The following is a 13,668-nucleotide window of genomic DNA, read 5'->3' as shown; positions in this document are numbered from 1 at the left end:
ATTTGTTTAGTCATGGCTTCTTCTTCACCCTTCACTGTGATGCCTCCTATTTGTTTAGTCATGGCTTCTTGGCTGTCTAACAAATTTTCAAACTCTTCGAGTGATGGTTGAGTGGGCATCCTTGTACAGCAATAATAAAGCTTCTATATTCTGGTCGCAATCCATGGATTATAATCATCTTCATTCGAGATTCTACAATGACAGACTTCGGGTCTAGTTCAGTAATCTCTCGACAGATCGACTTGACCTTGTGGAAGTACTGAGCAATTGTCATGTCACGTTATGAAATTGACAACAACTCATTTTTCAGAAGTTGTAGCCTTATATCGTTCTTCTTTGAGAACAGCATCACGAACGTGTCCCATGCTTCTTTCGGTGTCTTGTCATCCCAAATGTGTTCTAACATCTCTTCTCCGATTGTGGTCTTCAAGGAAAATATTGTTTTGCCTGCTTTGACTCTCCATTTGCGCAAGGCGCTGTTAGAATCATCCTCTAGCAGCGCCCGCCAACGATCTCCCAAAGATCATGTCCTTATAAATAGGACATCATGCATGTTGTCCACGTATTGTAGTTGTTGTTGTTGAGTTTCTTGATTCCTTCAACGATTTAGAAATCACCCATCGTGTTGGCTATACCTCAGTAATACCAAACAAGTTCTTTCGACACAAGACTTGCATAGTCACAGACTACTCACGACACTAATGAAACTCACACACTAATAATCTCAAGAAATCGTTTCTGATGTAGAAGATCAGAAAGAGCTGCAACCACATAGCATACTAAGAATTCCAAGAGATCGAATAACCTACACTAACCTCGCTCTAATACTAGATTGTTGAACATAACTCTCTGTGAGAAACACTCGCACTCTTTATTAAGACCAATCGAGAAGAGAATACAAGACAGCTTTGTAGAATACTATTGCTTTGTATTGCTTGGGATGATAATCTAGGTAGGATGGGGTATTTATACTACAGGGCTAGACAATTTATTCCTAAAATTTCTAACCTTTTTCATAAAGTATATAAATCATTTTCCTAAATTTTCTAAATAATTTTCCTAATATACAATGTTGGGCTTAACTCTATTAGACTAGTGATGGTATTTTAACAATAAACTCATATCTTTCTGCTAAAATCATTAATAAGATGATGTAGAACTTGGATCCACCAAATAATGAAACTCGAGATTGTCCTAAATATCTGTATCGACCATTTTCAATCGTACTTTCTTCGATTCTTTGGTACCTTTGTGAAGCTAACTTATTTTTGTTTGCCCATAATGCAACTCTCACAATTGTCCGAATTTAGTGCAACTTATTTCTAGTTTGAATTAGTTATGGAATATATGATATTCGTAATCATTTAATCTTTGAAGAATATATTAGTTGGGGAATATATCTTAGATATTACTAAATTTGATTAGTAGTATATTCTATTTTATTATCAAGATTAGTTAGTTTATATTTTCCTTGTTTGTAGGTATTAGTTAGTATCTTGTATCCTATTTTGTGGATATCAATAAAGATTGAACCTTCGATCCCAATTCTATTTCTCATTCTCAAATCTGTATTCTTTGGTTGAGTAATAATATTTTCATACCTATTCACACTTTTGAGTGGTAGATATTGTGTCAGTTGGTATCAGAGCTTTGTTGGTAGGGTTTGATATTATTACTCAACGAGATGAATGGTGGAAGTGCTTCTATAGGTATAGCTATGGAAAAGCTGGTTGGCAATAACTATAGTTATTGGAAGTTATGTATGGAAGCTTATCTACCGGGGCAAGATTTGTGGAATTTAATTGAAGGTGATGACACAGAGATTCCAACAGATACTCCACAGCAAGTATGGGAAACACTTCAAGAGTTGTTCACTAAGAAAAATACCGCTCAATTGCAATTTCTAGATAATGAACTAGCTATGGTAACTCAAGGTAATTTTTCTGTTGAACAATATTTTTTGAAAGTGAAAAATCTATGTTCTGAAATTTCAAAATTAGATGCTGAGGAGACAGTGAGTGATGCTCGATTAGGGCGTTATCTTATTCGTGGATTACAAAAAGAGTTTATGCCCTTTGTTTCCTCAATACAAGGGTGGACAAATCGGCCTATAGTTATTGAAGTGGAGAATCTTCTCTCCAATCAGGAAGCCTTGATTAAGCAAATGACTAACAACAACGAGTTTTCCCCAAAGTCAGAAGATGTGTTGTATGTCAAAGATCAAATGAGACATAACTTTCATTCAAAGCCTTCATCAAGCAATGAGAATCAATTCAGAAGTGAGGAGTCGTCAAAGAAGCCATTTAAAGCTTGTTACAGGTGTGGAAAACCTGGTCATTTTAAATGAGATTGTCAGGTGAAAGTAGTGTGTCATCGTTGCTGAAAGTCAGGCCATATTAAGCCAAATTGCCGAGCAAAAATGCAGGAATCAGAAGCAAATGCTGTACATGAAAGTAAAAGTTCTTTAAATCCAATTTGGGAACACTGCTTAACCACTGAGGTTCTTGACCAGCCAACAAATGTGACTTCAGCTGTACACCAAGATGATGTCTCTACAAATGCTCATGCCTTTATAGACTACAATGAAAAATGGATTATCGATTCCGGCTGCTCTCATCATGCAACTGGAAACGAAACTCTTCTATCAGACGTCCGTCCACATTTTCAAAATAAGGTCATTGTGACAGCTGATAATTCAATGCATCTTGTGACTAAAGAAGAAGATTTGAATGATGGGAGTGTTCTACTCAAGGATGTTTATCATGTTCCTGGTTTGATGAAAAATCTTGCTTCTGTATCATAAATAACAGATTCAGGAAGGTATGTTCTTTTTGGTTCTAAAGATGTTCAAGTACTCTCTAATGTGAAACATGTTGATGCTGATATCCAGTTTTGTGGAAAAAGAAAAGAATCTTTGTATGTTTTATCAGCTAGTGATGAATATATCAAGAAAGTTGGTCATAATGCAAGCTCAACTCTTTGGCATGCTCATTTGGGTCATGTGGATTTTCAGTTGTTGCAGAAAATATCCACAAAACAAATTCTTGATGGTGTCCTTGTCTTTAAAGATATTCAACATGATGAGGTTTGTCTAACCTGTCAATATGGCAAGTCTCATCGTCTTCCTTTCACAAGCTCAAAGAGTAGAGCTTCAACAGTATTAGAATTGATTCATTCTAATCTTTTGGGACCGACGCGAACAACAAGCTATACCGGCCTTCATTACGTGATGGTGTTTGTGGATGATTTCTCTCGCTTCAGTTGGGTATACTTCTTAGAACACAAAAGTGAAGCTTTTCCAAAGTTTATTTAGTTTAAGCATGCTATGGAAAAAGAATTTAAATTGAAAATCAAGTGCTTGCGCACTAATAATTGAGGGAAATTTCTTTCATCAAATGATTTTATGGAATACTGTTAGGAGCATGGGACTCAGCGTCAACTGACTTGTCCAGGAACCCCGCAACAAAATGGGATGGCTAAGCGCAAGTTAGCTCATCTTACATCAGTTCGATTGTCTTGGCTGCATGCAAGGAGTCTTCCAAGAGAGTTATGGGCATCAGCTTTTCAAACAGCTTGCCATGTTGTAAATCGGCTGCCTCCATGGTCAGGGACAGAATCATCACCATTCGAGCTAATTTATCATCGTAAACCCAATATGAGTTATTTTCATACTTTTGAGTCTATTTGTTATGTTCATGTACTGAAACATAATCAAACTAAACTTGACCCAAAGGCGAAGAAATGCATTTTTGTTGGCTATGATACTCATAGAAAGGATTGGAGGTGTATGAATTTGGAAACAAAGTTGGTTACTGTGTCACGTGATGTTGTGGCTGACGAAGGCGGCAAATTGGAAGACGATTTGGTTGGTGAAAGAGAACAAGGTAATGGGATGAATGACAAGAACTCGTTAGAATCTTCAGTTCAGTTGAATGACGAGTGCAAGGAAAGCAAGGGCATCGATCAAGAAGTGAAGACCAGGGATTTTGATGTATCAGATAAAGAGGTAGAAAAAGAAATGTCAGATGGAGAGACAACAACTACCAAGGTACTGACTCAAAATTTTACTGACTCAAAATTTTAAAGATAAAGGCAAAAGAGTGGCAGAAACTTCAAAAAATAAAAAGAAGAAGAAGAGTGAAAGGATTGCTCAAGAAGAAGATGATTTGGATAAGATTCTTGTTGAGCTAGGAGATGGGCCTACTATATTAATTAAATTTGATTAGCAGTATATTTTATTTTATTATCAAGATTTAGTTAGTTTATATTTTCCTTGCTCGTAGGTATTAGTTGATATGTTGTATCCTATTTAAACGTTGTGGGTATCAATGAAGATTAAACCTTCGATCCCAATTCTATTTCTCATTCTTAAATCTGTATTCTTCCATTGACTAATAATATTTTCATATCTATTCACAGTTATGAGTGGTAGATATTGTGTCAACAATGACTAGTATCAACAGATTTTCAAACCCCTCTAATATTTCTTATGCAATAGCAACCATGTTTATACACTCTATATTGGTGTATAAGGTTACAGATTTTGTGCTATTTACAAATACTGTAGCATCCTTCACAATCTTCCACAAGCTCTTCCTAAACTTTGTTTGATGACGCCTGGTGTCCAACTAACGAATAAAGATCATTTTTTTTTTTAAGACCAAAAATATATCTAACATTTTTACATGTCTCCTGATTTTCTATTAGAGTTTATATGCATACATCATCCTTTCTTTCAATCTCCAAGATTTTGTTACAAGATACATGTTCCCGAAATTTCCAAAAGATGCACCCGAATCCAAAATCCAAGATTCAACCACCCTATCCACACCGAGAATTAAAGCATCCCTAGTATCTTTCATTGAATTTGCAGAAATATTGTCATCTCCCAATTTGTGAGTATGCTTCTTCTTTTTTACGTACAAATTCGACCAATGCCTTCAACAGATCCGACGTTGTTTTCTACTTGACGATAGTAAACACCACGTCTTTGGACAACATCAACTGAATCAACTCTAGAGCTTGCCAATCCTAGAGCTTCAACTTTTCCATGGTCATGAAATCCAAATTCACCGCATACAAGGGTTTGTGAAGATCTTTCTAGTATAAACAATCTTCTAGAGACCGAAATCAGATCCATCAAACTTCTCGATTTCGATCTTTGAGCTTTCTATTTTCACAGATTTTGGTGAATCTCTCCTAACTTTGATACAAGATGTTAGGATCGCATAACTCACATGCCTAATCTAGAAGAACAAGAGAAAGAAAACACAAAGAGAAATATACATGGTAACATCGGGATGGTAAACTCATTGGCAGCTAGAGATTTATATAGACATTATACTGTATATCTATATTGAGAAAGCTATACAAAAACATGAGCTCTACGAGAGTGAAAATTTGGTAAGACGTTATCTAACTTTTAATGATCTCAACACTATTGGAAATGTAACGGACTCTAATAACGAACTGAAAAGACGAGAAGAAAATTGTTCTTTTGGTCACGTAACCTACGAGAAACAAGATTTTGTATTTTCTTGAAAACGACTTCACTTTGCTCGACTTCCTACAAATAAAAATAGGATAAATATTAGTATTAATTTTGGATATTTAGTTAACAAAATAGGATAAATATTAAAATATTTGTATTTTATATAATGCATAAATAATTATGGATTCCAAAAATATGACCGTTAAAATTTTAATTGGAAAAGCACTAACAAGAAGGAACCGAGGACATCGGTAAGAGAAATGACAGAACCTTCCGGCATACAGAAATCCCCAATTCCAAAACCCTCATCGGAACCACCCCAGATGGAAATCCACCAGCCTTCCGCCGCCCAGATGCCGGAGATTTCTCAGTACGAGCAGTCCAGAGAGTTGAGAATCAGAGAAAACATGGAGCGCATGCAGAAACTTGGCATTCCTGATCTCTCTCTCAAGCTCAAAACCTCCGCTCCTTCAAAGAAAAATCGCCGAAAATCGCTTGTTCCCAAAGCTTCTCCACCTTCATTCGACCTCCCGCCGACCGGACCCCTACGCCGATCATCCAGGTTTTCTCCGAATCCCAAATCTCTCGTTCTTAGCCCTTATCGGAACTGACAGTGCTCGTTCTCTGATATTTGGATACAAATAGGATATTAGTTATTATTTTCTTATTCGATAATCTTATTCTATGTTTGTCCAGTTTTCTTCCGATTTTCCTCATAGTTTTTTCTATTATGATTTTTTTTTTTTTTTTTTGGCGGATTTAGGTTGCAGAATGTGACGCCTGTAACTTATTCTGAACTGCGAATCGAGAGGAAAAACAAGTTTTCTGAGGAGGAGGATGTGGTTCTTGAAGATGGCTCGAGGCCGGAGATGTACTCGGAAGAGCATGAGAAGGTGTTGGGTAGTACAGAGAAGAGCTGGACGCTATTTGTGGATGGATACGGTAACGATGGGAAACGAATTTATGATCCAGTAAAGGGGAAGACGTGCCATCAATGCAGGTTCATCGAAATGAAATTTTTCTCAAATTTTCATTGGAAAACTGTTGTTTGTGTGATCTTATTATCTATTTGTGCATTGTTCTCTGATTTTGTTCAACAGTGCTATCAAGAACAGCTTCGTTAGCTAGTGGAAAATGCATTATATCATGTGTTATGATTTTATTTTGATGGAAAATTGGAAATGTTATATTTACAGGCAAAAAACATTAGGACATCGCACTCATTGCAGCAAATGTAACATGGTCCAAGGGCAATTTTGTGGAGACTGTCTGTATATGAGGTACTACACTCTTGATAACGTTCCTTTTTAGTTCTTTCTGCAATTGGATTTCATATTCTCTCTTTTGGATATTTGTTTTTGGAAAATATGATGTGCTGTCTCCAATCTTTGGATGCATAAACCGTATAAACTCCAATTTGTTTGGCTTTTTGCAAATGAAAACTTTTCAATTTTCTATGTGGATTTAGAACACTGAAACTGGTACATGGAGTTTATACTTGGGTTGGCATCATAGTATTCCTATTGTTTTCTCATTCCTGCAGATATGGAGAGCATGTTCTTGAAGCGCAACAAAATCCCGATTGGATATGTCCCGTCTGTCGTGGAATTTGCAACTGCAGTTTGTGTCGCCAAGCAAAAGGATGGCTTCCTACTGGACCTCTGTATAAGAAGGTAAGTTTCTTATCTGTAATGTGAATCACCTCCTTGTATATTTTGTTTTACTCGGGAGAATTTGCTGCTAAGGTCAATTGAGTTTGAACTGTATAGATAGCAAGGATGGGGTTCAAGTCTGTTGCACATTTTCTCATCCAAACCAAACGTTCAAAGCCGAGTTCAGTGCAGAATCCGACCGATCTTGCTTCTGCCAAGAGGTCGTTGTCCTTCACCGATTTTGAAGTTAATCCTGCAGGCTCTCCTAAGGTTAATGATAATCTCTTAGAAACAATGGAACATCATGCTGTAGATGAATCTGAAAATGAGAAGCAGAATATACCACAGAGTAACGAGATTAAGGATTATATTTCTGTTAAGAGGTCACTGAGCTTTTCAGGCCTGGAACAGCAGGGCTCAAAAGAAACTAAACCTCCAAATCATCTCAACCATGGAAATGAGGAACTATCACAACAACTTCAATCTGAAAACGATGAACTTGCCGAAGACGTCATCAGTGAAAAAGAAAAGGAAAGGCATTGCCTAAAGAGAAAGAATGGTGATAACTACTGTCCTTCTGATGAATGTCCAATAACTAAAAAGATACCAACAATTGCGGTAGAATCAAACAACACCATGGATCTGGGGTGTAGCAATGATGACCACAGTGAGAAAGAATTATTGGAAGTTCAAGCATATGCATCGTCAACAGACCAAAGCCTCAAAAAGAATACTGATATTAGCAGCCAAACAAGCTCAGAGAGTACAACTGAAGACCATAGTTTAGAGGAGGGGTGTAAAACATCAGAAGCGGGTTCGAACAGTTTATCAAATAAAAAAACGTAGGCCCGAGCGAAACTCTCAACTCCGTCGGAGCTATAATCTTAGGTAGCGGTAGGGTTTTGCGACGTGTAGGTATAAAACAATATGGTGCTAAATTATGTGTAGTTTTGACACAGTTTTGAGGCAAGTAACTTTTTGGGAACTCAGAAAACTGGTGTGTTTTTAGCTGGCAAGGGGAGCAAGGAGTGTGTGGTTCAGTAGTTTTTTGGATCTCCCAGTATTTTGTGATACAGCTTACAAATCACAGCCCCCAACAATTGAACCGATCCTTCGAAACCGATTTGATTTCGGTCTGTAATGTGACGAGAATGTGTTGCGTTAAGTTTTTTTGTGCAATGCAAAATTGCAAATATACGACGTGAAGTTTTAATTTAGTGATGTGAGTGCGAGTGTCATAAGGAGTGACTTTTAAGAAAATTCTTCACTTTCATGTTAGGATCGCATAACTCACACACACTTGGTCATTTATTATTTGTAGTCATTAAGTAAGTTATAAGTAAATGTCACGGATTCACAACTAAACAATTCTATCACTTGTAGATTAATTCGGTCAACCCAAAACTTCATTATTAAAGGATTGTTTTCATCATCAATATCTTCAACCCACCAGACCAACCAAAGCATTGCATAACCTCAATTTCCCAATATCAACACATTATGTCATTATGTTTGCTGGATTCTTTGCATTCCCTATCTTTTTAAACACATATCACCTTCTTCCACAACTGCGAGTGGAGAAGTATCTTATTGTGATGTGTTTTGTTTTTGAATGATAGATTAGATTATTCATCAACTATATGCCGTGTTATTTCTTAATTCTTTTAGATAGTCTGTCATCTATATTATCTCATTTCTAGCGTCGACTACTGCCACATACTCAACCTCAATAGATGAAGGAGTAACACAGTTTTGAAACCTAGACATCCAACTCATCTCATCATCCATGACTTCTACATTGATGGGTTTTTTTTCGTTCAAAATTTTTTATTTTAAAGGCTATGTTATAAAATTAATAGTATAATCTAATGGGTTTACTTTATATTATGTTTCATAATGACTTTTTGGTCGATTGAATTGATTGGGAGACTTTTGGGTTTCAACCTTTACACAAAGTTAATGAATTGTAATAATGATATGTATGAGGTTTGTGTGTTCTTCAAATAAAGTTTGTAAACTTTGCTTGGTCTTTTTGAGATGGAAAGTGCAAAAGAAATCCCACTTCTATTACTTTAATCATAATTGTTTTACCTTTTTTTCTTTATGCTTTTTACAACTCTACTTTCTCAATTATCATCATTCTTTTTTTTTTTGTTCTTTTCTTTTTTCTTTCTCCTCTAAAATTCTATACTATAATTTACGTTCTTGATGTTCGGTGAGAAACTTGAAGTTTGCAGTAAGCAATAGAGCATTCTTTAAGATACCGTTTGTCAAAATCTTTGGCTTGACAAAGCCATAAGTTGAAGGAATCAACGTGAAAATAGGAAGACTAGAGCTAGTAACTATATAGGTTTGATAAACAAAATTTTTGGGAAGAGAGTTCTACCGAATTCAATTTAATCTCTTAATGATTATAAATTTCTTTTTCTATAATGTGAGCTTACACAATTGGTTAAAGTCGGGGGTAGGAATTTGGATTCAAAGCAAACTCATATCAATAGTCGTTATTTTGAAGAAGGTATGACTTCATGACAAACAAGATCATATCAATGGGTATTGATGCTGAGATATTTTGAAGGATCATTTCAATGGTGTTGGCGACCATTGGCCACCATCTATCCCCGATGATCACTTCTAACGAACACTGGTTTTAGAGACTAAACTTGATCGAGATAGTAATTTATTACACTTTTTCTTGCCAGTCCTAACGGAAAGAGAAAAAAAAAAAAAAAGAAATGAAATTAAAATAAACTTGAAATCAATGAAGAACAAGAACCAATTGGTTTGAGGTGAGTGGCGTTCTTGGTTGGACAGAAAACAGCTTTTTTGACAATCCAACGAAGATAATATTTGACTTTTTAATCTGCCAATTTCAGAGATAAAAAAGTCACAGTGGGGTCCTTAAAGCACACAGCCAAAAAATCATTCAATTCATTCAATGGGAGTAAAGATGAATTGTTCAAACTAAAGCTGTTCTTTTCCTTTTTGAAAGAAAAACGAATGAAAGTCTTTACTGCCAAATTTCCTTTTCCTGTGTTTCTTAAGGAAAAGAACAGCTTTAATGCTCTGTGTGTGTCTATTCAATGAAGAGTGGCTCTGAATTGAAAATGGTGTAAATGGGCATTTGATTTTGAGGCTCAATGGATTTATTTCTGTTGGGTTTTTCATTTCTCTTCTTCTGCACTTAATTCGAGTGTCCCTGAAAATTTTGGGGATCCGGGTCCTGTGTTTTTAGGGTTTGACCCTTTAAATAATTCATCTTCTTCTTCTTCTTCTTCTTCTTCTTGTGGGTGTCGATTTCTTTCAAATTTCCTTTATGGGGATCTTAAATTTGATGTGGGTTTTCAATTTCATACCCAAATGAAGCTTGTTTTAATGGCGAAATAAAGCCCCATTGCGGTGTTGCAGCTCAAGCGATGCATCATTCACTATGGAAGCCTCTATCTCACTGTGTTGCTTTGATAATGGATAAGAAGAGTAGAACAAAAGATGGGTACGATTCAGCGATGGATATCAAGAAACACCAAATGATTCTTCGAAAACTTGAAGAACACAAGCTTAGAGAAGCTCTTGAAGAAGCTTCAGAAGATGGGTCGCTCTTCAAATCGCAAAATGTGGACTCTGAGCCACTGCGCAACGACGGCGACGACAATGGGTTGGGTCGATCTCGGTCGCTCGCTAGGCTTCAAGCTCAACGCGAGTTCCTCAAGGCCACAGCCATGGCGGCCGACCGTACGTATGAATCTGATGATGCCATTCCTGATCTTCGTGAAGCTTTCTCTAAGTTTCTCACAATGTACCCAAAGTATCAGAGCTCAGAGAAAATTGATGAGCTTCGTTCGAATGAATATTCTCATTTGATTAAGGTATGTCTTGATTACTGTGGATTTGGGCTGTTTTCTTATGTTCAGAGTCTTCATTATTGGGAGTCTTCTACGTTTAGTTTGTCTGAGATTGCTGCTAATTTGAGTAATCAAGCTTTGTATGGTGGTGCTGAGAGAGGGACAGTAGAACATGACATAAAGACTAGGATTATGGATCATTTGAATATACCTGAGCATGAATATGGCCTTGTTTTCACTGTTAGTAGAGGGTCTGCTTTTAAACTGCTAGCTGAATCGTATCCTTTTCATACCAATAAGAAATTGTTGACCATGTTTGATTATGAGAGCCAATCTGTGAATTGGATGGCTCAATTTGCTAAGGAGAAGGGTGCTAAGGCATATAATGCTTGGTTTAAATGGCCGAGTTTGAAGCTTTGTTCGACCGATTTGCGGAAACGGATAACGAACAAGAGGAGGAAGAAGAAGGAGTCTGTTGGTCTGTTTGTGTTTCCTGTTCAGTCTAGAGTGACTGGTGCTAAGTATTCGTATCAGTGGATGGCTCTGGCACAACAGAACAATTGGCATGTTTTGCTTGATGCTGGTTCGTTAGGTCCTAAGGATATGGATTCGCTCGGTTTATCGCTTTTTCGACCGGATTTTATCATAACATCGTTTTATAGGGTCTTTGGGTATGATCCTACTGGTTTTGGATGTCTTCTGATCAAGAGATCAGTGATGGGGAGTTTACAAACTCGGTCTGGATGTACTGGCTCTGGAATGGTGAAGATTACCCCTGAATATCCCGTGTACCTGAGTGACTCGATTGATGATCTTGATCAAGTGGGTCGATTTGAAGACGATCGAGTTGCTGGGGTTGTGGATAAAACGTCCGAAACTCGTCAGGGGTCGCAACTGCCTGCTTTCTCTGGTGCCTTCACGTCTGCGCAGGTTCGGGATGTTCTTGAAACCGAGATGGATCATGACAACATCTCTGACCGAGATGGAACAAGCACCATACTTGAGGAAAGTGAGACTATTTCTCTTGGGGAGGTGATGAAGAGCCCGGTTTTCAGTGAAGATGAATCGTCGGATTGTTCGATTTGGATCGACTTGGGACAGAGTCCGCTCGGATCTGATAATGCAGGTCAATTGCATACACAGAAACTTGCTTCTCCCCTGCCTCAGCATTGGTTAAAAGGAAAGAAGAACAAACTACTCTCTCCTAAGCCAACTTCTAAGATCCACAGTGAACCATCATACGACAAAGACAACGATTTTAACTCGGGGCCTTATGACAATCACCCTGTACTATCTTTCGATGCTGCTGTCCAATCAGCATGTCAGGAAATCGACTGCGTCGAGGAGGTTCCCAGAGAACTATTGGCAGAAACAAGTGCCATGTCAGCTAATAGCAAAAAGGACTCCAATAACCAAGTCGTTACCGAGATCCACGAAGCAACAGAAGCTAGTAAACCACTTTCCAACGGCGCCTCGGAAATATGTTCGGAGACGAAGGAGAGTGCCATTAGAAGGGAAACAGAAGGTGAATTCAGGTTGCTAGGGAGAAGGGAAGGAAATAAGCATGTAAGACGAGTTTCGTTTAGAATGGAAGATAATGGTAACGAGCACTTAAACCATAGCATCGAGCCGGGGGAAGTAACAATGACGAGCCTAGATGATGAAGATTATACCAGCAATGGAGAATATGACGACGAGGAAACATGGAACAGGAGGGAACCCGAGATTATATGTCGACATCTCGATCACATAAACATGTTAGGTCTGAACAAGACAACACTTCGACTTCGATTTTTGATAAATTGGCTCGTCACGTCGTTGCTTCAGTTAAAGTTTCAGGGTTCGGAAGGAAACAACAAAGCGAATCTGGTTCAGATATATGGACCCAAAATAAAATATGAAAGAGGAGCAGCAGTAGCTTTCAATGTGAGGAACAGAAACAGGGGACTAATCAATCCAGAATTTGTTCAGAAGGTAGCTGAAAGAGATGGCATATCTCTTGGCATTGGATTCCTTAGTCACATTCGGGTTTTGGACAGCCCGAAACGACAACGTGGCGTTTTAAACCTTGAAGAATCGTCCCTGTGCAAGCAAGCCGAGAATGGAAGGCGTGGGGAGCACGGATTTGCACGGCTTGAGGTCGTGACAGCTTCGTTAGGATTCTTGACGAACTTCGAAGACGTTTATAAACTGTGGGCATTTGTGGCCAAGTTCTTGAATCCTTCCTTTATCAGAGAGGGAACGCTTGCTTTGGTTGAAGAAGGTTCCCAAACAACTTGCGTTTGGTATTGGTGATTTGTTCATAGAGTTAGAAGAATCAATTATTATTTTTTAAATTAGTTGTTATATTGTTTGGAGAAGATAGGAATTATTTGGATTTGAATCTGCTCAGATTCTAAGGTGGCTCTTGAATTCAAGCAGATAGCTTTGTCAATTTATGTTCATAATTGGTTAGATTTAGATTCATCTTGAAGAGGTCATGTCAAATTTTGGCTATTTCACATGACACAATGGCCTGCCCCTATGTTGATTTTAATCAAGCCCTTCTTGCTCGCCGATCCGGGATGCTGTTCACGAGTTGGTTAGGGACCGGTTATGATTTTTATGTTAAGGGCCTACTAGGGAGAAGCCAAATAAATCCTACCAGAGAATTTGGAGAGTGTCCATAACGGTATGATAAAAA

At 37.7% G+C, this 13,668-nt stretch overlaps 2 protein-coding genes across 2 annotated transcripts; both read left to right on the top strand.

Annotated features, from left to right (window-relative positions):
• Positions 1-5,712: 5,712 nt before the first annotated feature.
• LOC111777622 (uncharacterized) lies at positions 5,713-8,360 on the top strand. The gene is made up of 5 exons (XM_023657298.2): positions 5,713-6,053; positions 6,255-6,491; positions 6,688-6,771; positions 7,035-7,164; positions 7,261-8,360. Exons 1-5 carry the CDS (start codon positions 5,752-5,754, stop codon positions 7,987-7,989), a joined length of 1,482 nt encoding a protein of 493 aa, XP_023513066.2. The 5' UTR covers positions 5,713-5,751; the 3' UTR covers positions 7,990-8,360.
• A 1,837-nt stretch (positions 8,361-10,197) lies between these two features.
• On the top strand, positions 10,198-13,458 carry LOC111777789 (uncharacterized). The gene has a single exon (XM_023657504.2). It carries the CDS (start codon positions 10,560-10,562, stop codon positions 13,278-13,280), a length of 2,721 nt encoding a protein of 906 aa, XP_023513272.2. The 5' UTR covers positions 10,198-10,559; the 3' UTR covers positions 13,281-13,458.
• The last annotated feature ends 210 nt before the right edge of the window (positions 13,459-13,668 follow it).

Source organism: Cucurbita pepo, chromosome 16, assembly GCF_057944985.1.
Source record: "Cucurbita pepo subsp. pepo isolate OVF chromosome 16, ASM5794498v1, whole genome shotgun sequence".
NCBI lineage: Eukaryota > Viridiplantae > Streptophyta > Magnoliopsida > Cucurbitales > Cucurbitaceae > Cucurbita > Cucurbita pepo.
This window is presented reverse-complemented; position numbering and strand designations above follow the sequence as displayed.